Source organism: Mchenga conophoros, linkage group LG6 (assembly GCF_057382185.1).
Source record: "Mchenga conophoros isolate Kocher_MC1m ecotype Shallow Benthic linkage group LG6, M_conophoros_male_GT1.1, whole genome shotgun sequence".
Lineage (NCBI taxonomy): Eukaryota > Metazoa > Chordata > Actinopteri > Cichliformes > Cichlidae > Mchenga > Mchenga conophoros.
The window spans coordinates 21,539,462-21,564,864 of NC_140531.1; the positions used below are offsets into that span (position 1 = coordinate 21,539,462).

The following is a 25,403-nucleotide window of genomic DNA, read 5'->3' on the forward strand; positions in this document are numbered from 1 at the left end:
TAAGAACAGGAAAATGAGGCTACAATTATAACAGGCTCACCAAAATTAAACAATCAAACACTGGAAATATGTTTCCTGGTCTAATGAGGGCTGTTTTCTGCTGCGAACTACAGATAGTAGGGTCAAAATTTGGCATAAACATCCTGAGCGCATGGTTCCATCCTGCCTTCTATCACCGGTTCAAGCTGCTGGTGCAATATTGAGGGGATATTTTCTTGGCACACTTTCACATCCGAGCATTGTGTAACACCACAATTGTTGTTGATGATTGTTGCTGTTGCCATTACATAAGGGATTTTTTTCAGACTGACACTGTGCCCATCTTCTGATGGCAGCTTCCAGCATGAAAACATGTCACAAAGCTCAAACCATGTCAAACAAGTTGTACTGGTGAGTGCATGTTATTGTCTGTCAGAAAGCTTTGCTGAACTCAATTGGATTTTATTAGCTGTATAAAACATGTAAATGCAGCCCGGATAGAGGTTTGTATAGCACTGTATGGGGAAAAAAGCGATGTGAGCTGTTGGATGTCTGGAGGGAACTTCAGCCTGTCAGTTGTAAATGCTGCATGGGTCTGACAGGAAAAGGAGAAATGAGAAAAATCACAACTATACCAAAAGTAAAGGTGACACAGGACACTGCACACTTTCACTTTCTCTCCAGTACAACTTAATAATAATAATAATAATAATAATAATAATAATAATAATAATAATAATAATAATAATAAGCAGCAGCACAAAATTTAATATATCTGGAGAACCCAACAGCAGGAAATGGCACTGATGAATTCATTGACATAGTTGGAACAACAAGTGTTAGAGAGAAAGACTGAATGAATGAAATGTAATATCCTGTTTGTAGCTTCGTTGGAAATACTGCAAACAACATCATCTGACGGGTCAGTGTAGATAAAGGTGCACACTAAACACGGACTGATTCTACACCGCAGAGAGAGAGAGAGAGAGAGAGCGCATTATTCATGAAGTGTAAAACAGCCGCCACTAGAATCAATCAATCTTTTTTCACTTTGTGCCACTTGTGCGTCACTGAGCGCGCACGGCGTCCTGCTGCTGGAGGAGAGGCTGCGCATTCATAGGCACAATCAGACACTGGGATTTACTTGTTCCACACACAGTTTCACTGCGTTTTATTAGTTGTGCGCAGAGACGTGCATGTCGGATCAAACAAACGGGGATCTTGTTAGGGGTGTTTAAGTTGCGCGCTATGGCGCATGTAAGCAAATCCTTCTTGCCAATCCAGCTGTGCGCCTAGAACATATTGGCGAAACAACTGAAACCTTTACAACATCAGGGGAAACGGAGAAGAGGATGACGGCTTCATATAACGGATCCAACATAACGACGAATCACACCAACCAGTTCGTCCAGCCGCCATGGCGCATCGCTCTCTGGTCTGTTGCCTACAGCTTCGTGCTGGCGGTGGCGGTGTTTGGAAACCTAATTGTGATATGGATCATTCTTGCGCACAAGCGCATGAGGACAGTGACAAACTACTTTCTGCTGAACCTGGCGTTTTCGGATGCGTCAATGGCTGCTTTCAATACTTCAATAAACTTTATCTATGCCGCTCACGGGGAGTGGTACTTCGGGGAAGCCTACTGCAAATTCCACAATTTCTTTCCAGTCACATCTGTGTTTGCAAGCATCTACTCAATGGCGGCAATAGCTGTGGACAGGTGGGTTTTATAAAATGCAGTAAAAAAAAAAAAAAAAGTTAAACAGATAATGTTCTGTTGCTCCACATGCACCTCATACACCAATTCGTTTTTTATTGGTCACCGGGTAAATTGATTAAGGTCTTATTTTAGGTTTACCAACAGCCTTTAATCAGTTTCTGTCATTTTTTTTTCAATATTGGAACAAATAATCACTCAGTGTGAGGATGTTATACAAACACTAGAGTTCAGACCCTTCATTCAGCAATGGGAATATATCCCACTTATGTGCACAGTCTTATTAAATGCAACTAATAATCAGAAAAATAGAATATTAGAAAACACACAGGATGAAAGATAACCTTGACACTTTAATCTGGATCATTTTATTTCAACCCTGAGTTCAAGCAGCACTTGTGGGAATGTGAATTAAAATCAGTGTCTTGCTTCAAGTCAAAATGCGTTTTGCAAGGCAAATGAATGTATTAACTTGTTCCCTTATAGAAACTGATTTGGAGTCCTCACCAGTTTAGTCTGATGCCTCTGTTATCAACTTCATCTTTGTCCTTTTTTGTTCCCACTCTCTGTCCCTGCTGTTACACGTTTTTTTTGTTTGTTTTTTCCCCAATTCCCAATGGAGTAGTCAAGTCGTGATTTGCATAATTGTATTGGAAAGGCAGTTCCTCAGGGGGGTGACTGCCATCTCATACACCTTGAGCCTGTTTCATAGATTTAGTTTTACATTTCAATGCAAGTGAATCAGACTGAAACAGTTGTTTTGGACAGAGTCTGTGCTGCAGTGAATGACTCTGTGTATGCCAACACCCTAGAAAAGATTGCCCTTTCCTCCTACACGCTCTGGCTCTCTTGCTTTCTGCCACATGCACATCTTTTCCTTTTTTTCTTTTTTTTTTGCTCATTCACACGTCCTCTTTTCTCCGTTGGTTCGTTTGCAGTCTTTCTCTCTGACAACCCTTGTGCTTTCCATTAATGTGAGGATGCAGTCAACACTATCACCAGGGCTTTGAAACTGATCAGTGGACCATCATACATCATAATGTTTGAATAAAGGGATTAAACTGATGAAAGAAGTAGCCACAGGCTGAACATAATGAAAAGACAAAATCATGTGAAAGCTGCAAGCAAGTGCAGTGTGTGTCTACAGCTAGTGTTCACGTGTCACAGTGCGTTGTGTTATTGTCTGAGGTGTTTTCTTCCTCCAGTGCTTCTTCTTGTCGCTCAAATGGAACAATGTAATTCCTCAGGCCGTGCTCATTTTGGCTTCTCTCAACAACGACTTACATGCCTTTATATTTTTGGTCCACAATGTCCATTCAATTTGTCATCTGTGTACAGAGAAAGAGAACATCGGCATGACCTAGATGATGTAGATGTAACCTCCGGTCATGCTTTTCGTAACCCCAGTATGGTGCTGTCTCCGCTCTGATGTCTTGAAATGGCATGAGGCCACAGTTCATGATCATCTGTGAATTTGTCCTTCCTGCTGAGTCTCTCAGCTGCCAAGTGTGTTTCCTTGGGCAGCGGAAAGAAAAGAAAACAGGTTTCTGTGTGAAAGGTAACACCACTGAAGATTTTACAATGTCCCTGTGGTCATTTTTTTAAACAATTTTTTATACCTCATATAATTATTTGATTATTGATTATTGATTTTATTGATTAGCATTCAAATTCAAATCTCAGTGAAAACAGTGAGAAAAAAAAAACAGTGAAAACAGAACAAAAATCTACCATAAAGAAAGAAAGCATGAGACAAGGCTAATCAAAAGGTATTGGCTGAAGCATTTGCTTATTACGCCAACCCTTTTCTGTTGTCTCCCTAAATGTTCTTCGATAGATATCAAAAAGGTGTACACTTGTGTTATTTTATTTAGGTTTTTCATGTTTGCTCACTGCAAGTCCATTCCATCAGCTGACATTGTGCTCTGGAACATACTTGATTTAATTATATTTTGGAGGTCAATATTGTAACAGAAATTAATTTCTTAAAAGCTTATGTACAATTTAATTTTCTTTGTTTAAATAGCTTTAATTGGGAACACTTAACATAGCTTTTACTAAAGAAAATGCAATGTTGTTCAAATGATAACAATATAAAGAAAAAATGAATAGAAAACCATGGCTAGTAAGGATTAAGTACAAATAACAATTAATGATTCCTTTGTGATACTCTAAAGTGAGGTTTGCAGACTGATTAAACATTTTTCTTTCCCTTGAGGACTTTTGAGAGAGCACTTGAAATGTACCTCTGTACATTATTTTTGGTCTGGACTCTTCATCTGAGGTAATCTCTGCTAGTTAAGCACATGCTGGTGATTGAGTGAATGTTTACTTGGTAATAAAACAGTGTTGTGACATAGCTTCAAAACAATATGCTTTCCAAAAGCTGTCCTGTGTAGCTTCAGGCATGACAGGCTTCCGAGTCACACCCAGTTATGTTGTCTCCCTAAATGTTCTTTGATAGATATCAAAAAGGTGTACACTTGTGTTATTTTATTTAGGTTTTTCATGTTTGCTCACTGCAAGTCCATTCCATCAGCTGACATTGTGCTCTGGAACATACTTGATTCCACATTTAACAAGGTCCAGTGAGAAGCAATAAGTTCCAAACAATTACTGGTGAATTTGCTGTTATCCCCGAGAGGGTTGTGGTCACTGGAGTGAAAGGACAAGGCCTATTTTTTTTTTTTTTACCATCCTATGAAGATTGAATTAGCAGCTCTAAGCCCCTGTGATTGCCTATTGAAAATCATGTAACATCCTGAGCTGAGTTCATGAAGATGGTAATCTCCTGTCAGTGTTTCACTGTGTCAGTCAAACAAAATCTCATCACAGCTTTTTAGGAATGAATAATCCATCAGCTTCCCCGAAATTCAAACACCCCCATGTAATTGGACTTATACAAGACTGCCTTGTAGAAAATGAGGTATATTTTTAATGTTGAAAATGTCGTTGAATCATAAGTTGAATTAATGGGCGATTCAGTCAATTCCACTTGTGCATTAGTGACATTTTCCACTTTAAAATTATACTTTATATTCCAGCAGCTTGTTGAAGTTAAATGCTTAGGTAAGAGAATTTTTTTTTCTTTATTGCATACAGCAAATAGACTTGATGCTATCTTTTAAATTTCACACTTTCTCAAATAATTACTTTTGAACTGTGAAATATTGTTTCATGTTTGCCTCTTGAGTCCTCTTAAAATCCTTGACATGAAACAACTTCAGAGTGTATAACGACCACTGATTTGAAGACAAATTTTGAGATGTTACGATCTGTAAAAAGTAACTGCAATAAAGACAAAATAATAACATTAAGGATGTGTTAACTCTGACATGTACGTCAGCAATTAAATAGAAACACAGAATTCTCTTTTTAACCTCTTTGCTGTAGGTACATGGCCATCATCCATCCTCTTAAGCCTCGACTGTCAGCGAAGGTCACCACAGGGGTTATTGTTTGTATCTGGAGTCTAGCTATAGTTTTGGCTTTCCCCCTCTGCTACTTCTCAACCATCCAAACCATCCGAAGCATACCCCAAAGGACTGTCTGCTATGTGGCCTGGCCCAACAGGAAGGATGACTCCTTCATGTGAGAAAGATTTATCTGTTTTTTCTGCTATGTCTGATGTTTGAATGTGTTGGATGTACTTATACAAATAATACAAGCAAGATGAAATAAACTAATAAATCCCATCCTTCATTTTAAACATCACTCAGTACATTTAAACAAAGTAGAGCAGAGCAGTATTGTTGGAAACACTACAGGGTAGTGTTCCCGTTTGAGCATTATGTGTGCTAAGCTCAGCAAAAAATAGCGATTTTACAACATATTGATTTAATTTTTGTAAGTATATAGTTGTACAGTGGTAGTTTTGTTTAAAAGGTAAAGACATTGCAAGTATTTGGAAAACATAAACCCTATGACTACATCTGATGAAAACTTGTGCCATTGTCAGAAAAATGGCAAAATATGAAATATTGCAGTGTTTACTGTCGTATTCATTAGCATTATGAGAGTAAAAAATAGCATTCCAGAGAAATTATGTTTTTTTTCAGAATAGAGAAGCATTCAAAAAATGCAAAATATAGTAAACACACCAAAACAATTTGTTAATTTATTGTCTTTTGTTATTTTTTCTGGAAGGTAGCACCAAATGCAGTCATTTGGGATTATAGTGCAAGTGTTCCCAGAATGTTACATTTATCAGTTGCAACAGGAACTAAGAGCACAGAGGTGGACATGTTTATACAGCATGAAACATATACTATGTGTGAGTTATGTATGATTATTTTTTAAGTGTTCCCACTTCTTTGACAATTTTTATACCTTCTTCTTAGGTATCATATCATAGTAACAGTGCTGGTGTACTTGCTGCCCTTAGTGGTGATGGGCATTACTTACACCATAGTGGGGCTGACACTATGGGGTGGTGAGATCCCTGGAGATTCGTCTGATAACTATCATGGACAGCTCCGGGCTAAAAGGAAGGTAAGCGGGCTTACAGGGGAAATAATACACCAGCATCTGAAAAATCAAGATATGACCTATGGGAACCCAATTTGCAACTGTGAATGTGATAACTGTTGAATGCTTAAAGGCAGAGAAATGGGAATAAGTATTTTTCTGCCACTGAGAATCCTGAAGCTTCAGAGTACTTTCATCTTGCTTCTGTTTTATAATCTAAAGTAAGCCAGGATAAGGACAGCAAACCCTGCTGCGTATATTTGTCTTTACTTTGCTCAAGCTAGAAACCATTTCAGCATGCACCAAGGCAGAAGAATTATGCAGCAGTGCACATACATTTAGGATTTGTATTTAAACTTTTGTTTTTTTTAATGATATAGTCACTGTAGATGAAACGTTTATTGTTGAATGAGGGGAAGACTCTCAGACTGCCACCAAACTTAATTATTTTCTCTGGGCCTATTTTGTGTACTTCTTTGGACATGCCATGGTTAGTGTAGCGTTGCCTTGGAATAAACATCCAGTGGAAGTGGATGACAAATAATTTTAACCTTGTAGTCTCCATTAGACAATTTAAAGTTGTGAGAATGCAGCTGTTGTTAAAACACACCATATTTCACAGGTAGCTTGTTCTGCTGCCTGCTGTCAAAAATAATGGATTACTGCTGTAAGGCTATTGATGTAGCACTTTTCTTCTAATGACTGTAGCTCCAGTGACTGTCCAACCAACCAGTGGGTATTAATTTTGAAAACGTCATTCACTTCAATTGCCTAAAATACTGAAAAAAATGCACACAAAAAGAAAAGAGAGAGAGAGAGAGAAAATAACACAAAGCAGATCTTCAAACTGCTGTAGAGGTGATTGTGATAAATTAGGTTTGTCATAATATTTTTAAAGTACAGATTACAGCTAGGTTAGAAGGACCCACATAGACCCATATTTGTATAACAAATGTGTGTATCCATATGGATATATTCAGTTATTTATAAAATAAATATTATTGGAAATTGTACTTTAATGCAATTTAAACTTGGACTATGTATACGTTTCATAGTTCTATGTTTTTTTTGTTTGTTTTTTTTAAATATCTGCTAGTCTGCTCTAGTCTCACTTCAATAAGTTTGTATTGGCTGTACTTTGGGTGGTTTTTTTGGGGACCCAGTTAGACAGATGTAGAGCCTGGCAGCTCGGCAGGCAGCCGGCACGCAGGACCACACAACACGCCGGCCTCTGATGGAAGAGAGGCCGGATCAAACAGCATGCCAACCTTGGGCTTGGCAGGACTCCCGCACACTTTGACCTCTGTCTCCAGCTTGGCAGGTCCTGCAGGTGCAACAGACTCCAGTGAGAACGCCGCTGTACCAGGTGGCACCGCTGTACCGGGTGGCACGGCCAGTCCCTCCGCCACCCGGACCTCTGGGCTCAGGCCGAACTGGTCCCCCGTTCGCCTCATCCTTCGCCTCATCCTCCACCTCCGGCTGGTGAGGTTGCTTGCGTGCCTCATCCTCCACCTCCAGCTCTGGCTGCACAGGTTGAGGACACAATGGTTCCTCTGCGGCCCTCCTCCGGGGAGCTGGAGCAGGTGCAGGCACCTGCAAGGCTCCAGGTGCTCCCACCCAAGAAGTGGGTATGGGCGCAAAGGCAGGCTGCGTCCTGGCTGGCCCCACTCTGCTGGCCCCCTCTCCTACACTGTTGGGGAACGCCGGTGGGGGTGGCGGCAGTGTCGAAGTCCAGGCGCCAGCCAAACACCAACAACAACAATTTAAAGACAGGACCCAGTTTCCATTTTATGCGACAATTGGGGATGTCCCTCAGGTGCGTCTGCCTTCCCTGCAGCGGCACCGCAGACCACGCCCCACTACAAAGGCATTTTAAAAAAGCAACCATTGTTGGCTCACCCACAACTATTATCTAGCTAATGCTGCTGCACACCGATTATGCTTTGGTTTAGCTTTGGACCTTTTTCTAATTTTGTCAAAAACATTTAATTCTTCTTCAAATAAAATGTCTATTTGCTAACAGGCATGATCTGTTATTAATGCCTTTCACGGTGTCTTCACGGTGCCAGCAAAATTATATCTATGAAAGAACAAAACATATTTACTTTTCTCAGACAACACTAATAAAGGTAAATATATTGGATAGATTAGAAATCACTGGAGGAGATGTAAGGTCCACTCAACAGTAGAACAGTCATTACATTTACTAAATGATGTGCTTGTAATTATATATATATATATATATATATATATATATATATATATATAGATAGATAGATAGATAGATAGATAGATAGATATGTCTGTACGGGGTTTTGTACATAGACATATTCAGATTTGACCCCAGACATATATTTTGTTCACTTGTTTTAGAGCAGAATTGTTGAAATCTTAATTTTACCATTTAATTTTTTTGTTTTTTGTAATTGATGAAGCACTGTTCTGTTCTCATTGCTGGTTTACATGGTACAGTGTGTTTATCTGAGCACATGAATGTCATGCAGGTTGAGAGTACAGTGCTCTGAGTCTCTGGTCAGAATAGATTACACAAAGGAGAGAACAGCACCAGGCTTACAAGCTAATGTTTTTATGGTACTCCAGGCAAAACATACTAAATAAATAAATATATATATTCAGCTCAGTGAGCCGAATCAATTTGAATTCTCATTAAAAAAAAATCAGCTTGGTGACTGGCACAGAAATGTAAATGAATCTGATGGAAATATTGTTGTATCTACAGCTAAATAGACACTATAACTATAACTCATTTGAGTAAGTAAATGCAGATGGTGTCAGGGTTCCTGTTCCTAAAATGACTTCATGTTTTTTTCATGTTTTAAAGGATTGTGTCGCCTTTATGAAAGTGTTATAGACAATGTACATAGAAGATGTCAAACTGTGCATTGTGAACCCATTTTAAAGGAAACTCAACTCCAAGTTGACCTTAAATTGCTTTCAGCTCTTCATGGTATTAGTGAACAAAGCTATGGCTCATTAGCTGTGTCCCAGTTTAGTTTTACTTATTAATTCTGAGCAAATTAAATTTAATGGGTTCACAGTGGAAAGGCTTGTCAGTACGCATTGAGTTTAACTTTTTTTTGAGCATGCTGACCATGAGCTTTGCAGTCAGTTCACTGCACAATAAACATGATTAGCTCCATAAACGTGCTAAAAAATGAAAGCAAATACAAAAACATCAGGTAGAATCAGTTCAATATTTTCTGGAATCACTCACAATTTTCTTTTTCTGATTGATGCCCTCTGCGTTGTCTGCCACATGGCCATCGTGCTGGACCAAAACTAGTGTTAAAATAATCAACTGTGGCCGTCACTGTGAGAAAGAAACTGGGATTGTTTTATGTGTAAGGAAACATCAAGCACAACTTAGCTCGACTTAAGCTTTCCTAACTTTGTAACATAAAATCTAATAAATAGATACATCCAAGAATACAATTTTACTTAATTGTTGGAATTTAAAAATGAAATAATAAATGAAAACAGACCCAGGATGAATACAGTGTAAAAAATGAACTTATGTTATTTGCACTGCTCTTATTTCAATCATTAGTCTGCAAACTGCTGTTATTTACAGTTACAGTTGTGTATGTGGAGACTGAGGTTAAATAATATGTGACTGATTCGACATAACAAGTTATGTTATGATAAGTAAAATAAAATAAAAGCTTTTTTCTAAATGTTACACCAAATAAATGTCCCTCTAACTTCTTAGACGAACGAGCAAGTAAAAACATCCTGTTGTCAGAGCTTTTCAGTCATATCAGCTCACTTTGACCACAGTGAAACAGAATTCTAACTATAGCCAAAGATAACTAGAGTAAATATAAAATCGATTTTTAAAAAATGATAATTTCATTTGTTAAGGAGAAAAACCTTCCTGTATGAAAAAGTATTTGCCCCTTAAACCATATAAATGACTGTGCAAAGCTTGGCAGCTTATTGCATTTAGCCTATTTCACTTTCTTAGACAGCATCTAATTAAGTGATTTCTTAAATCAACAGGTCTGGCCTGAGCCTGGCTAGTGAAAGTGGATTCAGCTTTCCAAATATAATGTTGTTAATCACAGTTAATTCATGATTTAATAACAGAGGTCAATTAATTTCGTCACATAATGCCAGGCAGGTTTGGAAAGCTTTTTTTCCTTAGTAAAAAAAAAATTCCTCATTTACAAAGTACCTTTTGCATTTTCTTGGGTTAACTTTGTCTGTAATACCAAATTTTATTTGGTGATCTGAAACATGTAGGTGTGACAAATATGAAAAAAAGCAAAGAAAAAAAGAAAGAAATCATGAAGGGGAAATACAAATTTAAAACGTTATTTTCAGACAGGCCAGGGAAAAAATTCAAGCCAATTTATGGCCCTTAATATTTGTTTTGTAATTAGAGTGAAAAAAGTATGTGTCAGGGCTGGTCTACTGTGCGACTGGGAAGTTGCAAGCCTGTAACCATGTTTCTGTCATTTTGCTCATAAACCAACAACACAGATTGAATTTATTTTGTTTGTTTGTTATACAGTCTGCAGATTTAATGTAATCTTACAATTAATCAGGCTTAATCTGAGAGAATGTTTCAGTGCAAAAAGAAATTATAGTGACATCTTACTACAAAGATCATAACGTAAGCATGTATGTCTTTTCCCTGTTTTGTCCAAGACGTTTCACTGAATCTGGATGAGACTGATTAAGTAAACTACCACAGGAACTATGTGTAGTAGCTTATCTCAGAAAGGAAAAAAAACGTTATTTTCCTTGTTGTTATTGGTAACACTTTCCTCTTTACTCAGAAAAAAAATTCTTATTACTTACATATATTACTTATAAATTTATATTAATTGACAAAAAACCCCGGTAACGGTTCACATCCATGAACATAGATTCCTTTTTCATCATAATTTCACAAACAGCAGGGTGTTATAGTACCGTACAGACAACAACGCAGCTGCTGCATCTTGCTCATTGCTGTCAACTCCTCAGCTTTTACAAGACGGTTCTTTTGCAGCGGACTAGCTCTGCAGGTTTGCTTTGGCAGAGTTTTTACACACCCATAAAGTGGAGTTGTTCCTCTGGCTGGAACTGAACCAGTGACCTTGAATGTGTAACTCAATATATCATCTTTAAAGCAGAGGTAAAAGGAGAATACCTACTACCTGATAAATTGCTCACTTACTTAAAAGTATCTAGCAAAACAATGTCCTCATCATCAGCCAAATTATACCTTCGCTTGAATGAATCTTAATACTTTGAACTGCCGAATCACGTCTTTCTTTTTCACCGCATTTCTGGAGCATCTCATGACATGATTTGCTCACATCTTTCTAATGCCAAACTGCCTTCAGTGGGTCTTCTGCCTGAGCGCCAATCAGCATGCTAATTAACATGATAAATGACAAAGCTAATATGAAAGTTGTTTGTAGGTATGATTTTTTTTTCCATGTTTACAATCTAATTTGTTTGTTAGGTCAGCAAGATCTGCTATTTAGTACTAAAGACAAGGTATATCTACTAATATTAGCTCTGTAAAGCTTTGACATATTAAAAATTTAGCTACATGTTAATGCTATCATCTAGAAACCTAATGTCCAAACTCAGTGAAAGAAATCTGTAACAAATATTAATTATGCTTCATGCAAAACCTGAGGGGGACCTCACATAAGTCAAATACAAGTGTATATTTTAGTCTGGACCAGAGAAACAAACTGCAATAAAAATACCTAATAAATACAGAAATGATTTGACAGTGTCTTGTTTGTTTGAACCAATCATAAAAAAGACACATTTAAGCTCAGTTTTGTAATTTTTCATCCTAATAATAGATTTCCTGTGCAACAGGTCTGCGAGATGAGACAAAGCAATAAAAGAAATCTTGATTGTGTGCATCATTTCTCATCGTTGTGATGAAAAGTGGATTCACACTGCTGCATTGTTTTGAGTTAATCCATTCTTCTGCAATCACAGCACCATGGGTACTCTATTTTAAGCTCATGCCTGGGGCTGTGCATTGAAAATGTCAGTCTGACACATGAAACACTAGTGACCTGTCGCAAGACCGCTGTGCAGTCCTTTAAGGTAGTTTGTGCTCAGTTTTTCTTTCTTGGTAGAGTCTTGAGAATGATACGTGAGAAGGTAAAGATCGGTGTGGATTACATTACAAGATGAGTTATTTGTAGATATTCAGTACAGCAGTGTTAACCTGTATCGTGTGCAAGTGTAACACTAACATCAGCAATAATGAAATGTTTTAATCCCATCTGGGTTCATCCATGGCCTGAGAGAGACAGTCATACAAGCATCAGTCAGTGTGGAGGGTTATGCTACAAAAGCTTTATTAAAGGTCATTAATAATACCATATAACTTTGCTGCTTTGTTTTGTTTTTTGTTTTTTTGAGTGCATGCTGACCTTAAGGTGTGTCACACTCTTTCTTCTCGTCAGTGACTGATCAAAACAGCAATTAAATATCGGCCTCACACCTTGACAAGGACTCCAGCTGAAGCCCTCACTGCAGGCACAAATCATGTGCCTGTGGTACCTTGAGTCTCCCTTTCTTTTATCTACATTTTGTCTGCTCTCAAAATATCGTTTATTATTATTATTGTAATTAAATATATTATTACATTATTCTATGAATATTGTTGCTTTAAAGCTTTACTGTTTATATACTAATAGTTCTCACAGCTGCTAATATCTAAACTTCATTCTAGGTCATTAGTAATCATTATTTTCTCGTTCATTTTTTCATTTTATTGAATGAGTTTCTCTGTTGCTTAATCAGTTAATCAATATTGTGTTTTATTCAAACTCACTATTTGGCGATATCTGTTCCACACGAAGCATAACTCATTTTAGTTTCATGCTCAGTAATGTGTGGTTATTTACTAGCTTAATGAAGTCCAGTGTTAGGGCAAACCCCAAGACTGTTTTGGTGGTTTATGGTCTAACTCTAAATTATTCATATCTCACTAGCTTTATTACTTTTTGGGTTTTTTCAAAAGGAACTGAGCATTAAATCAAAATGTCCCATTTTTTTTTGCACATTTCCCACTTTTCATTTTATTTAGATGTGAAATATTGTGGTAATGGAGATTTTTAAAGAAAGGTTCAGTTAGTATGTTCACTTTGGCTTAATTTTGTTTTTGCAGTTAAATTATGTATATAACCTATATATGTGATATAAATATATATGAATTGAATGTTGGTGCTGGACTGTGTGCTACATTTGATTCCCACTCTGTGCTCCTCAGGCTGATTTCCACATTGCAAGCAACATATTTTTGTGCTTTTCTTCCTCTACAAGCTTCACACCAACAGGGGACCAAGTACACGCCTGCAATACAGCATGTAATGTAATATTCAGTGAGAAAGGACCACTTTCATTTAGTCCCTTTTACATGTCTTGATATAAAATAGCTTAAAGGTTTCACAGGAATGCTACTGTACGCCAATTTAGGCTTGACTAACACAATGTTTTTAAGATGTAATACTGAATACAAACACTTGAGATTCTACTCTTAGACAAACACATGTTTGGTCAGAAGGCTTTAGTGTCATATTTGAACACACTGGGTTCCTTTTACATCCATCCAGATATTCGTCTTCTGCAGCTCATCTGCGTCTGGCTTGCAACAACCTACTCAATCAATCAATCAAAGCTTTATTCGTCACATGCAGGTTGCCCTGCAGTGAAATGGGACCCCCCGCCGACCTTACACATATAGCACAAACATTACATGGGGATACAGGTCGGAGATTGGTAGAATCAGAGAAAAAACATTGAAATGTACACTACAATGGGGAAAGTACAAGAGGAAAGAAAGAGACCCCTACTCATGCTATGCTTCCATGGGACAGCATGAGAACAGGAAACAAAAAAACTCCTCTGCACAAAAAAAGCACATAAATGTCCACAGCACAACATTGTGAAGACATGACAAGCCACAGGGGTGGGTGGGGGGTGAGGAGTAATCCGAAGCGAACACAGCAGCCGCCCTGCACAGCGCTACCATTCCAGCGTGGCACACAGACCCGCCGTGTAAACAAGCATTGAAGGCGTTGGAAAGGGAGGGGGGATGAGTGAGTGCCTATCAGTGTAAGTGTATGTGTGTGCGTGTCCATAGTTCAGCTGAGACAGTGTCCTTCGGCCTATCAGGCTAAGTAAACAGTCCTCCAGCCAATCCAGGTGTCCTTGCATGGGATGGGAAGAATAGCTGTAGCACAGTCGTTATCAGGGAGTGATTGTTCGGCTCCAGCCTTGGGCCTGCAGCTGGCGCCGTGATGGGGATCCGCAATGTTCATGTTGATTTTGTTAATTTCCATGCGAGCAGCCCAGGAGAATTTTCAGGCTGCTCTTTAACACTCCGACGCTGGTCTCTCAATCTTCCGTTGGAGAGTCGCGAGCCTCCCCATGATGGTATCAAACTTCTGTTCCATGGTGTTGTCATTCTTTTGATTCTGAGACCTCACAACTGCAGTGATCCGTTCCGCGATGTCTTCCAACTGTCGCTCAAGGGTCTCATTTTGAGCAGGCCTCTCTCTGATGTATCCCCCCATACGCTCAATGGTGTTGTTTTGAGCCTTCACAGCAGCTGTAAGCATCTCCAAGGTGTTGACCATATTACGTTCGTTGTGAGAGGTTGCGCCTCGTTCCATTGCGATTCCAGCGGGCAGCCTTGGGGGGGTTTGAACAGCCGGTTCCGTTCTACTCTGGTGTTCCTGGGAAATCTGAGATATTCCCAAACCAACCAACAGATATAACCACTCCATGTCCACTCATGTCTTCCCCAGGGCCTCCTTCAGTTAGACCAAAGCACATTGCCTAGGAGGCATCCGAGGTAAATGTTGAAACCACCTCAGTTGGTTCATTTCAATATAGAGGAGTACTATTCTGCACTCTTAGTGTGTTTGGAAATAATCTAGAATAGCATTTTACTGAGGTTAGGTTAGGTTAAGTTGGGAAAATCACTGGACAAAAAGTCTTAACTATGATTAAAAAGAAAAGTATTTTTGTCCAGCGAAGGCTAGCTCCTGTTAGCAATAATTAGCAGTTTTGGTTAGTTGTAGAAGAAAACGCTATTGAATCGCGTTAGTAAAAGATCAAGATATGGGTTAAAATGCAGTCTTCCCATTATCAAACGCTGATTTTCTTCATTAGCACAGTGAGGGGGCTTTTGAAGCCAGCATCAACCAATCAAGGTCCTGACCATGAGGATTTGATGACTTGAGTGTTGCACTGGGCTCTTCAGACAAAAGGGCCCTACAGGATAGTAACTGCAGGTGTCAGACTGTCTTTTGTAGCTGTCTCAAAAGCATTTAGTATCTTTTCTCAAGATAAACCAGAGAAAATATGTTGAGTCCAAATCTTAGACACTGATTAAATCATATTATGATTTTCCTTAGATTTTTCCTATGTTTTGTCATCTGCCTTCCTGCTACCCTGCTGTTAAAGGAAAATGATCGTACCCATAAAAACAATTTTCTTTAAATTGAACAGAATTCACTCAGTCTTTCACACACATTTCTCAATTATGTTTTGCATGGGGTAGATTTACTGCAATAAGCTGTTAGTTGTTAAGAGGCTATATCTATCTATCTATATATTTAATATAAAATAATACATATATATGCGCTTTAGATTGGATGTCAAGAGGAGTTCAAGTATTTAGGAGCCTTGATCACAAGTGCGGAAAGTGTTGAGCAGATGATTGACAACAAGCACCTCAGTTCGTCGGTGAGCGACTTGTTTGTCACGGTGACTGCAGAGCAGAGCATGAAAGCAAAGCTGTCAATTTACTGGCTGATGTGCAGCCATAAGCTGTGGATAGTGATATAAAGAATGAAATCACAGATACAAGTGGTGGAAATGAGATTCCTCTCAAGAGTGTCTGTTCTCACCCTGAGAGATAAGGTGAGGCTCAGTCACTAAGGAGCAGAGATGAGCAGCCGCTCTTCCGGATCAAAAGTAGTCATTTCAGGTGGTTTAGGCATCTATATAGAATGACTCATTCAGGCATTTCCAAGACATGCTGGTGAGATCATGTCTCTGAGATGGCATGGGCACGCCTCAGTGTTGAGCCAAGACAGCAAAAAGCAGAGGCTGGGGGGACAAAAATTTAAGGTTACTTATACTGCTATTTAATGATCTGAGAGGGAATAAAGAATAAATACAAAGACAGAATTCAAAGGCTTAGTCTACCTGTGATACAAAGTCCACAAGTACAAATAGTTGAATGTCACTGCTTGTACAGTAGAATAACAAAACTGTATTTCTTTCTTTCTTTTTTTGTAGGGTTAAAAATATCTTTAATCTGGAACTTAACCTGTTCCAAGCATAAATTACATATCCATGTACATGGCGAGGTAAGCCACCTTCATGTTACAGAAGCCCCAGGATTAATCCCAAGAGTCACCTGGATAAGATGAAATGCTGCTTCGTAGTGTAGGCCTCCAGTGCAGATGGATTTGTGTCTCCTCCTGGGATCAAACCAAGCACGTAGAACACAATAATATGGAACTACTGCCTCTAATTTCTCATAGTGCTAAGTGTGTTTGTTTGTTTTTTGTTGTTGTTTATGTTACGTGTGTGTGTGTGTGTGTGTGTGTGTGTTTTAGATGATTTTTTTAAATACTGGTATTAGACTGAAATCCTTTTTTCTTTAGGAAAATGTGTCTTGTCTTCCTCCCCTCACCCCAAATGCTCCTCCCTGATCCTAGTTCTGCCAGCAGTTCCTTTCTGTTAAAAGGGAGTTTTTCCTTCCCACTCTTGTCAAAGTGCTTGCTTGAATATTAGACTGAATACTTTACTCTTGCAGTTGCTGCCTTTATAAGTAGCCTGGTGCTAAATTACTGCCAATACTGTGAGCTCGGTTTTAAATAATTGTTGTTACATCTTACTTATTGTTTTCGCTGGATTTCACTTAAATTTAACATGACTGTTACAAAGCATATGATTTTAGGTATGAGCCCCTGTTTGTCCTCAATTTTTCATTCTAATATTGTCTGATGTCACTTTGAATTCAAAGCTCATTTGAGTACACTGCTAGACAGAATAAGCCCTTTGTCCCCATATATTCTCTTTCCTTTCAATAACCTCCAAAACACCCAAGGTAGAGTATGTAGAAATAAACCTTTTGCACTCTAGCCATTATTTGTTTCAGTCTCTTGTGCGTCACAGAATATCCTTTTTAATATTGTTTATGGACCATAGTTGCATAAGGAAGGGACTGTGGGTTATTTTTACTGCACACAAAATGTTGACCACTGTGGACTACATTTTACTGTAAAAGCTTGAAAAACAAACTCTGTCCTATACTCATTTACCAAAAAGGTGCTTTTTTGTACTTTTGTTTGATGCCCAATGGTACAGATACCTAATCTTCAAAGAAATGCTTTATATTCTGTTCCCCCTTTAATATTATGTTTGTTAACATAATAGTTCATTATTATTATTTAAAGCATACTTCTTAAAGTAAATATTTAAGTTTGTGTGATTACGTTTTCTGGCCGTCCAAATATGGACCATTTAAACAAAATAAGAGAATTTAGCAAATGTGTCTGTCGTTCTGTTAAGTTATGAGCATGTTTAGCCTGAAGAGGAAGTGCCTGTTTGGCTTTGCCTTCCAAGGTATATTTGCAAGAAATCAAAAAGTGCAGCAAGATTTTTAACAGCTGTTCCTGTAGTGTTCACTGAAAGCATTTCAATTCAGCTCAATCGAGTTCAAGTGAATTACTTCATATATATAATTAATATAACACCAAATCACAAATGCAGCCACCTCAAGGTGTTTTATATTGTAAAGTAAAGATCCTAAAATGATACAGGGAAAACCTCAACGATCACATGACCTCCTGTGAGCAAGAAGTTGGAGACAGTGACAAGGAAAAACTTCCTTTTAACAGGAAGAAATCTCTGACAAAACCAGGCTCAGGAAGGGGCACCCATCTGCCAACTCAAACCAGTTCGAGATGAGGGGCAGAAGGCATGCTGGTAAACACAGAGAGATTGACAATGATTCTAAAAGACTGTATGTTTTAAAGATCTTTAAAGGAAGAAAATAGGTTTGAAAACTGGCTCCATAGGCAATGCAAGAAAGTCAAACACAACTAAAAGATGGACAAGAATAATAAATAAATAACAGCATAGACCATAAGATATAAATGGTAGTAGTTACCATCAGTTAACACGTTCGAAATCAAAATGGATAGAAGCAATGGTTGCCACTATGTCTTGCTCTTTTATCTTCTGTCATCCTTTCAAGGCTCTGTGACACACAAACAAAATGTCCAGCCTTTTATAAATGTAGAGAGGTCCTACAAATAATCTAGTGTAAAATAAACTTTGGAGTCAAAACCTTCCCCTCAGCTTTTCCCCATAAATTACACCGCTGGAGGATTCTTTTGCTACAGATCATTGTACATGCAATGGAAACATTTATACTTACACACACAAGGTCTTTTATTGGTCTTTTGACTTGTTTAAGTTGTATTATATCTTTTGGGTATCATCCTTCATTTAATGTAGACACTGTCATTAAATAAAACAGCAACTAAGTGTTTCAACCCTGTTCAGCAGCCACCTAGTAAGGTTTACCACATAGTTTGTATTATGCCATAAACTTCTTTTTAAAACATATACTCAAAACAAAGGGTTCCAAGACTTTGTTTAGATTTCAGGGAGGACTCAGACATGTCTGTTTTGTATCTGCAAAGCTTTCTGCTCATGGTGCCTCTCTAGCCTCTCTCTGAAGAAACAAAGTATTGGAGATTTTGTTCCTGGTAACCACCCAGATACAATCCACTGCAGTTCAGAATTGCCTGAACTGCCATCAGTCAGGCAAAAAAGTAGGTTTTCCTCTGACTTGATTTTTATTAACCTTTATTTTTCAATAAATGTAGCGTGTTTAAAATGGACATATTGATATGGTTTGATTCAATTCTTAAATGGTTCCAAATGCAGGATGTCGCAAAAGTGGAAAGGCATGCAGTTAACAAAGGGAATTTAATAAACTTACAAAAGATAAAACAGTGCATTCATACCGAAGCTTTAGGTAAAATGAAAAAACAAAACAAAAACAATAGCTCAATGATCTGAAGTTATCTGGAAAAAAGACAGGACAAACACACAAAGAAGCGCAATTACCAAAATAAAACAACAAGTAGAAACAAGGAAGGCAAGGGAAGTAACACATCAACAAAACAGAGATAGATAAAAGAGAAAAGAAAAACTGGAATGCTGGGGGAAATATAAACATGCTAAAACACTTGACTGATACAGAATCCTAGATGCTCAGTGGTCCTGGGTCTTCTTTCTCATTTGTTTAAATTTTTGTGATGCTCCAAATGTTTTCAATTTGTGAAAGAATTGAACTGCAGGCAAGGCAGTTCAGCACCTGGACTGTTCTTCTATGAAGTTGTGCTGTTATTCTGAAACCTATAAATACCTCTCAGCATTGATGGTGCCTATTAAGCCGTCAATTCCATTACGACTTTTGAACTGAATGGTCATAACGAGTCTCTTGTTTTTAGTCTGGAGGATGCAGAGTCTATTTTTCAAAAAAGAAGAAGAAGAAAATTATGATTTGTTTGACCACAGACTCACAGACAGTGTTCTTGAGTCCATGTAATGATCTTCATGACAGATTTCTCCAGATTTTCTTCAAATGTCATTCAATTCAAAATGATTTTATGAAATGTTTCAGTTGAAAAAATTCTGAATTACATTATCATTGTTATTATTATTATTAGCATTACTCCATTTCCATGTATAAAAAGCAGAAGTAAGGCCAATTAAGGAATTGTTATTGCCTCAGTCTGATCCAGGGACATTTAACGTTAATTTTAGCATCTCTTTTCCCATAACAGAGTTGGCAGAAGAGTTATTTTTGGTACTAATTATTTGGTGTTTCACGTATTTGTGTGATAGTCCTATTACAGCATTACAGTAATAAAAGTATAATTTGCCTGCTTTTGGACTGAAGTTATGTGCACCGTATTCTTCTTTCAAATGATTGTCATTTATCTATGCTTTTCATCATTTTGCACTCTCTCTGTTTCAGGTGGTTAAGATGATGATTGTTGTAGTGGTGACGTTTGCCCTCTGCTGGCTGCCATACCATGTTTACTTCATTGCAACAGGTCTCAACAAGTTTCTGAGCAAATGGAAGTACATCCAGCAGGTATACCTGTCGATCATGTGGCTTGCAATGAGTTCCACTATGTACAACCCCATCATCTACTGCTGCCTCAACAGCAGGTGGGTAACAACAGTGTTGCTAATTTAGCATTGCTACTTAACGAGACAACAAATGTGCAACTAATTTTGCAAAGGCACCTGATGCATGAGGGAATTCATTCAAGGTCTTTTACACCTGTATTACATAATGATTTGATTTTTCAATATATTTTTTGGCATTTTAACTTTATTGGCTTTATTGGATAGACACAGCGAAGACTGACAGGAAAGCGGAGGGAAAGACAGAGGGGAAGGCATGCAGCAAGAGGCCACGGGTCGGACTCAAACTCGGGGTGGCCGCTTTAAGGCACGCGGCATATGGTCACCTGCTCATCCGACTGAGCTAAACTGGCGCCCATAATGATTGTTGTTTATATTGAGATGAAAGCAGTTAAGGGATTGTCATTCCCTCAGTGCATTTGTATGATGACTAGGAAGGCCTACAGTGTTATCTAATGTTAGCTGTGCAAAGTAAGCTTCTCTATCCAAGAAGTATCATAAGCTACTTATCATAAAGAAGTCAGCTAATGCTTAACTGTTAGCTAACTCAAGTAGCTGTGTTTCAGTAGTAATATATCAGTTGCAATACTATTGCCTGGGGGAATGCTACCTCCAAAATAACATTTGCTATGCTAGCCACACTTGGTCAACAATGCAGAACAGACAACTACGTTGCAGCTTCACATCTAGCATCCCTACTAATAATGACAGACACCACTTCACTTCCCACTAAAGGCAAAGGTGAAAATGAAGACATGACCCTGTGTCTGTGTGGATAAGATACAGAGCGTACTCATAATATGTGTCTTGAAACTCATCAGAATTGCCCTTGAATCTTAAGCCAACTGCAGACACTGTCCTAAGGTGCTTCAACACTGACTGGCCTCTCAGACAACCTTGTCCTGCATTTACCCAGTGTGAGCCTTGGCATTCTAGACACATAACTTGGGGCAAGCAACTCATCAGTGTAGATTGGTGGGTGATGATGTGTTTGTCGGATCTTCTCATCACTGATGACCATGATCCACTTGTGGCCACATTGAGTCGTGGCCACAGGCCTCAAGAGCAGCTTCGGATAGTGATAGGTCATTGGGTACCTGAGGGTTGGACTAGAGGATGTTTGTGTTACCACCACTCAGTCCAGGCTTGGGACAGTTATAGTTCTCAGGTACAAATTCAGTGGCCTCATTACTCTCTTCACCAAGGAGAAAAATGACCTTCTTGGTAGTTTTCTCAGAGGCTCTTTGGAGCAGCTGTCTCCACAACCCCTACCACTCAAATGACAGGGTATTTAAATCTGCACAGCACATATACTGATGCTGATACTAGTTTCTCCCAGTCAAAAGTGGAGATACTTTCAAGTGCCAGAAACAGAAACAGTTGTCTCAACGGTGCCACCACTCTGCCAAAGATGAATTCAAAAATGAAAAATAGACCAAAAAGGCATTTCTATAAAAGGTTTTGGTGACTTCAGAGAGTGATAGCATTCTCCAGATGGATGGATGGATGAGTGGATGATACAGAGCCAGCTGTTCTGCACCTCACTATGCAGAAAAACAATTTCCTTCATGCATTGCAGACCAGCCTGCCACCATGGTCACTGAGAATAGAACATTCAAAACACAGAGACACAAATTGGCTTATGAGAACAACAATAACCAAGTGATACAGAAAGCAGTTTGCTGTATGCCTTCCTCACCTCATACGGTGGTTCATTTACAAGCCAAGGAGGGGAACACTTGCTTTTTCAATTAGAAGAAATTATGCAAGATTTAACAGAAATAAAGGCCAATTAAATGACAAATGAACTCATTTTTTTGTCATGTGTTTTTCTCTCACTACAACAGGTTTCGAGCAGGCTTCAAGCAAGCATTTCGTTGGTGCCCTTTTATTAAGGTGTCCAGCTACGACGAGCTGGAACTACGCTCTACACGGCTAACCCAAACACGCCAGAGCAGTATGTACACACTGACACGGATGGATAACACCATGGTGGTAGTTTATGACCCTGCTGAAGGTGATGGCAGCGCTGTAGGTGGCACCGGAAGGAAGCATTCCCTGCCTGGTAGGAAGAGAAGCTACGTCACTTCTCGGCACACAGAGATTGCTGGTTGCAGCGACACCGCTGTGAAAACACAAAATGGAAGCGCTCCCAGCGCTCAGCCTGAAGAATTCCCTTGAACATGAGCATTTCCAGATGTGTGTGTACACAAAACATTTCCATGTGTAAAGCTTTATACGCATGCATTCTTACACCGCAGATGTACAAAAAAGTGCGCACGGTGCTTGGTTAGCTTAGAAATAGAAATACTGAGAGCAAAAAGTTTAACTCTTGTTCATTCAAGTTCACCCTTTGATACAAATCACTGTAAGAAGCATTTAAACACAGCCATCTGTCCTACAGCTCATTCAGTTGATGATAAAATTATTCAGTTCTGATGGAGATCAGATCAAAAGCCTGTTTTTTATTTCACCCCATAACAGCTGTGAACTTCACAAAGGATGGGCGTTAATGGCTTCAGGAGAAGCCATGAACGAGTGGCTGCAGAGAGTCACCAGCGGAACAGCTGCTGATGGAATTCTTTCTAGCACTACATGGCTCTGTGTGTAACTCTTGGTTATGCAACTGTTTCCTGGTGACCTACAATAAGCCAGAGGAGAAATCCAGTTCATTTCCACCATGTCAATAAACAGGCAGCTCAATGAGCTTACTGAACGCAAACTAGCCATCTAGGAGCTAGGGCGTCATTGTTTTATTTATATTTTTCAGTCAAGTGAAAGGAAAACAATACAGGAAGTTGCATGGTGACGTGCAATATATAAGGATAGCGTTGTTCCGCTACCGGTGCCACTGCTGTTTTAACGCTGTTTCCCTGTGTTGCATGGAAATTGTTGCTTGTGTGAACATCAAGTGCTGAGATGGCACCAGGCAGTACGACAACCTCTGTTGTGTTGAATTTACAGTTTACAGTGGAAGCATACTGTGGCAGATCCTCAATGACTCAGCATTCATCAAGTCTCAGACATGAAAATTTTCATATTTTTGGTCTATTCATAGATTTTGCTGTTAAGAGATTAGATTTGTCACTTGTTTTGGTAATCAAGCATAATCATAGTTTTGGTTTCCTATTGAACATACCGAGCTTTGGAATAAAAAAAAAAAGATTTTGTGATCAAAGCTAAATACAGTTTTGGTATTTTGTCATTTATATTCCATGTTGATTAACACATAGCGAACAGATATTCAGCTGTCACATAGTATAGAAAAAAAAAACCAACTTTTTTTTTTTTGTAAATCAACCAGAAGGTACAGCCATACAAACACAACACAAATGTCCTTAATTATCCTAAAGAGATTTGAATGTTAATAGACTCATGAAAGTATTTTCAAAGAATGTGAAAACATATATGCTGTGCATTTTAGTGTTTTGCATTTTTAAGTTGTCCAATCATTTTTATTGAGGTTGGTTAAATATTGAGACGTATTAATCAAAGTATTTTGCTGTTTCTGTGTGTAAATAATGTGTTTGTTTGAATGTACAGCACGGTGTGTGCCTCTCTCTGTTCAGCGGTGACTAAATTGTTTGTTGTGTCTTTAAAGTTTCTTTCAGCATGGGTCTCTTTCTTTCTTCTTGGTGTAAAAGCAGTATACTATATTTTAAACACTTAATTATTATTCCTGGTAAATGTCAAGTAATTTGTTAATATGAGAATGAATAACTTTCTAATTCGATATCACATTTCTTATATAAAGGCCTCCAAAAGATTTCTCATTGCTCTGCTCTGTGAGTACTAATATATTTGCTTGTAGCTTTATTGTATATTGATCTTCTTCGTCGCATTATGAGTGTTTACAAGTGACAGAATATGCTTATGATGAAATGTAGCTGTGACTTATTGCAATTTTTAAAAAGACGTTAAATGTAAAAAAAAAAAAAAAAACACTACAAAAGATAGCCAGAAAACTTTTCAGTATTACTGTTCGTTTATACAAAAGATTATTACTGTGCTGTGCTGCATCCAAGAATAATGTTTTGTGCAGTTTGCTTTGCCACATACAGTACATTGCAACATTTGATTTTGCAGTTACAAGATTGTTTGCGCTTTATTACTCATCTTGCGTTATCTTTTCATTATTGTGATGAATTTCTGTGTCGACGTAAGCCCGAGTGTTTCAATAATTTAAACATGTCCTTTTGTAAAAAATTAGCTTACTCAGTTTTGAGAAGTGGGCTACCACCTTTGCACAAAAAATAAACGAGAAACAATGTACTTGCTGGCAATCAGAGATTAAAAAACACGTCAAACTATATTTGATGTATGCATGTGTAATGCTAAACATTACTCTCTGCAGACATAATCGCTGCACAGCCAGAGCGTTGGCACAGCACAGACCTTAATTCTACTCTCTGTCATTATGTCAGTTTTGGTGCCTGCAGCTACTAAACAATAATTCACATCTATTTTGTGGTTTAGCAGCTTCTGTCTGATGATGAAATCCAGTGCAAAGATCAGTCCCTATGAAAGGAAAAATCGACAGCACAATGTTACAGATTTTAACATTAAATTCAACTTTAATAAACAGCCAGTGTGTGTTGTGTCCTCTGTCTTGTTATATAGAAGTGTTTAACAAACCAGACAAATTTATTACAGTGGGGGGGAAAGGGGGTTCAGTGCCAGGTACTCATCTGCCTTCTATCTCTCAAGGGGACCATTCAAAGCTGTTGATGCAATTTTTCAAAATGATATAAACCTATAAATGGGTCTACAAACTGCCTTCATGACAGATATCACAGGGGAGTAAATGTGATAGGCCTTGTGGGCGTAGTAAAGTCTGTATGAGTTTGGCTAAAGGGGAAAAAAAATAACAGTATTAAGGCAACTTGAAGGTGACAAAAAAAAACAGCTTTGAGGTAGCTTATTGAGTTTTCACAGGGAGCTGGCTAATAGTGTTTAGCTGTTTTGAGAATGAGTAAATGAAATTCTATCTGCTGCTGTC

The 25,403-nt window shown here is 38.4% G+C and overlaps 1 protein-coding gene across 1 annotated transcript; it reads left to right on the plus strand.

Annotated features, from left to right (window-relative positions):
- Positions 1–1,055: 1,055 nt before the first annotated feature.
- tacr3a (tachykinin receptor 3a) lies at positions 1,056–24,984 on the plus strand. Its single transcript, XM_085276795.1, has 5 exons — positions 1,056–1,699; positions 5,090–5,287; positions 6,037–6,187; positions 20,229–20,425; positions 22,252–24,984. Exons 1-5 carry the CDS (start codon positions 1,332–1,334, stop codon positions 22,583–22,585), a joined length of 1,248 nt encoding a protein of 415 aa, XP_085132921.1. The 5' UTR covers positions 1,056–1,331; the 3' UTR covers positions 22,586–24,984.
- Positions 24,985–25,403: the final 419 nt, after the last annotated feature.

Coding starts and splice junctions, on each gene's coding strand:
- tacr3a (XM_085276795.1), top strand. CDS start 1,332: ATGACGGCTTCATATAACGGATCCAACATAACGACGAATCACACCAAC. Junction 5,288..6,036: donor AGGAAGGATGACTCCTTCAT/GTGAGAAAGATT, acceptor CCTTCTTCTTAG/GTATCATATCATAGTAACAG. Junction 6,188..20,228: donor AGCTCCGGGCTAAAAGGAAG/GTAAGCGGGCTT, acceptor TCTCTGTTTCAG/GTGGTTAAGATGATGATTGT.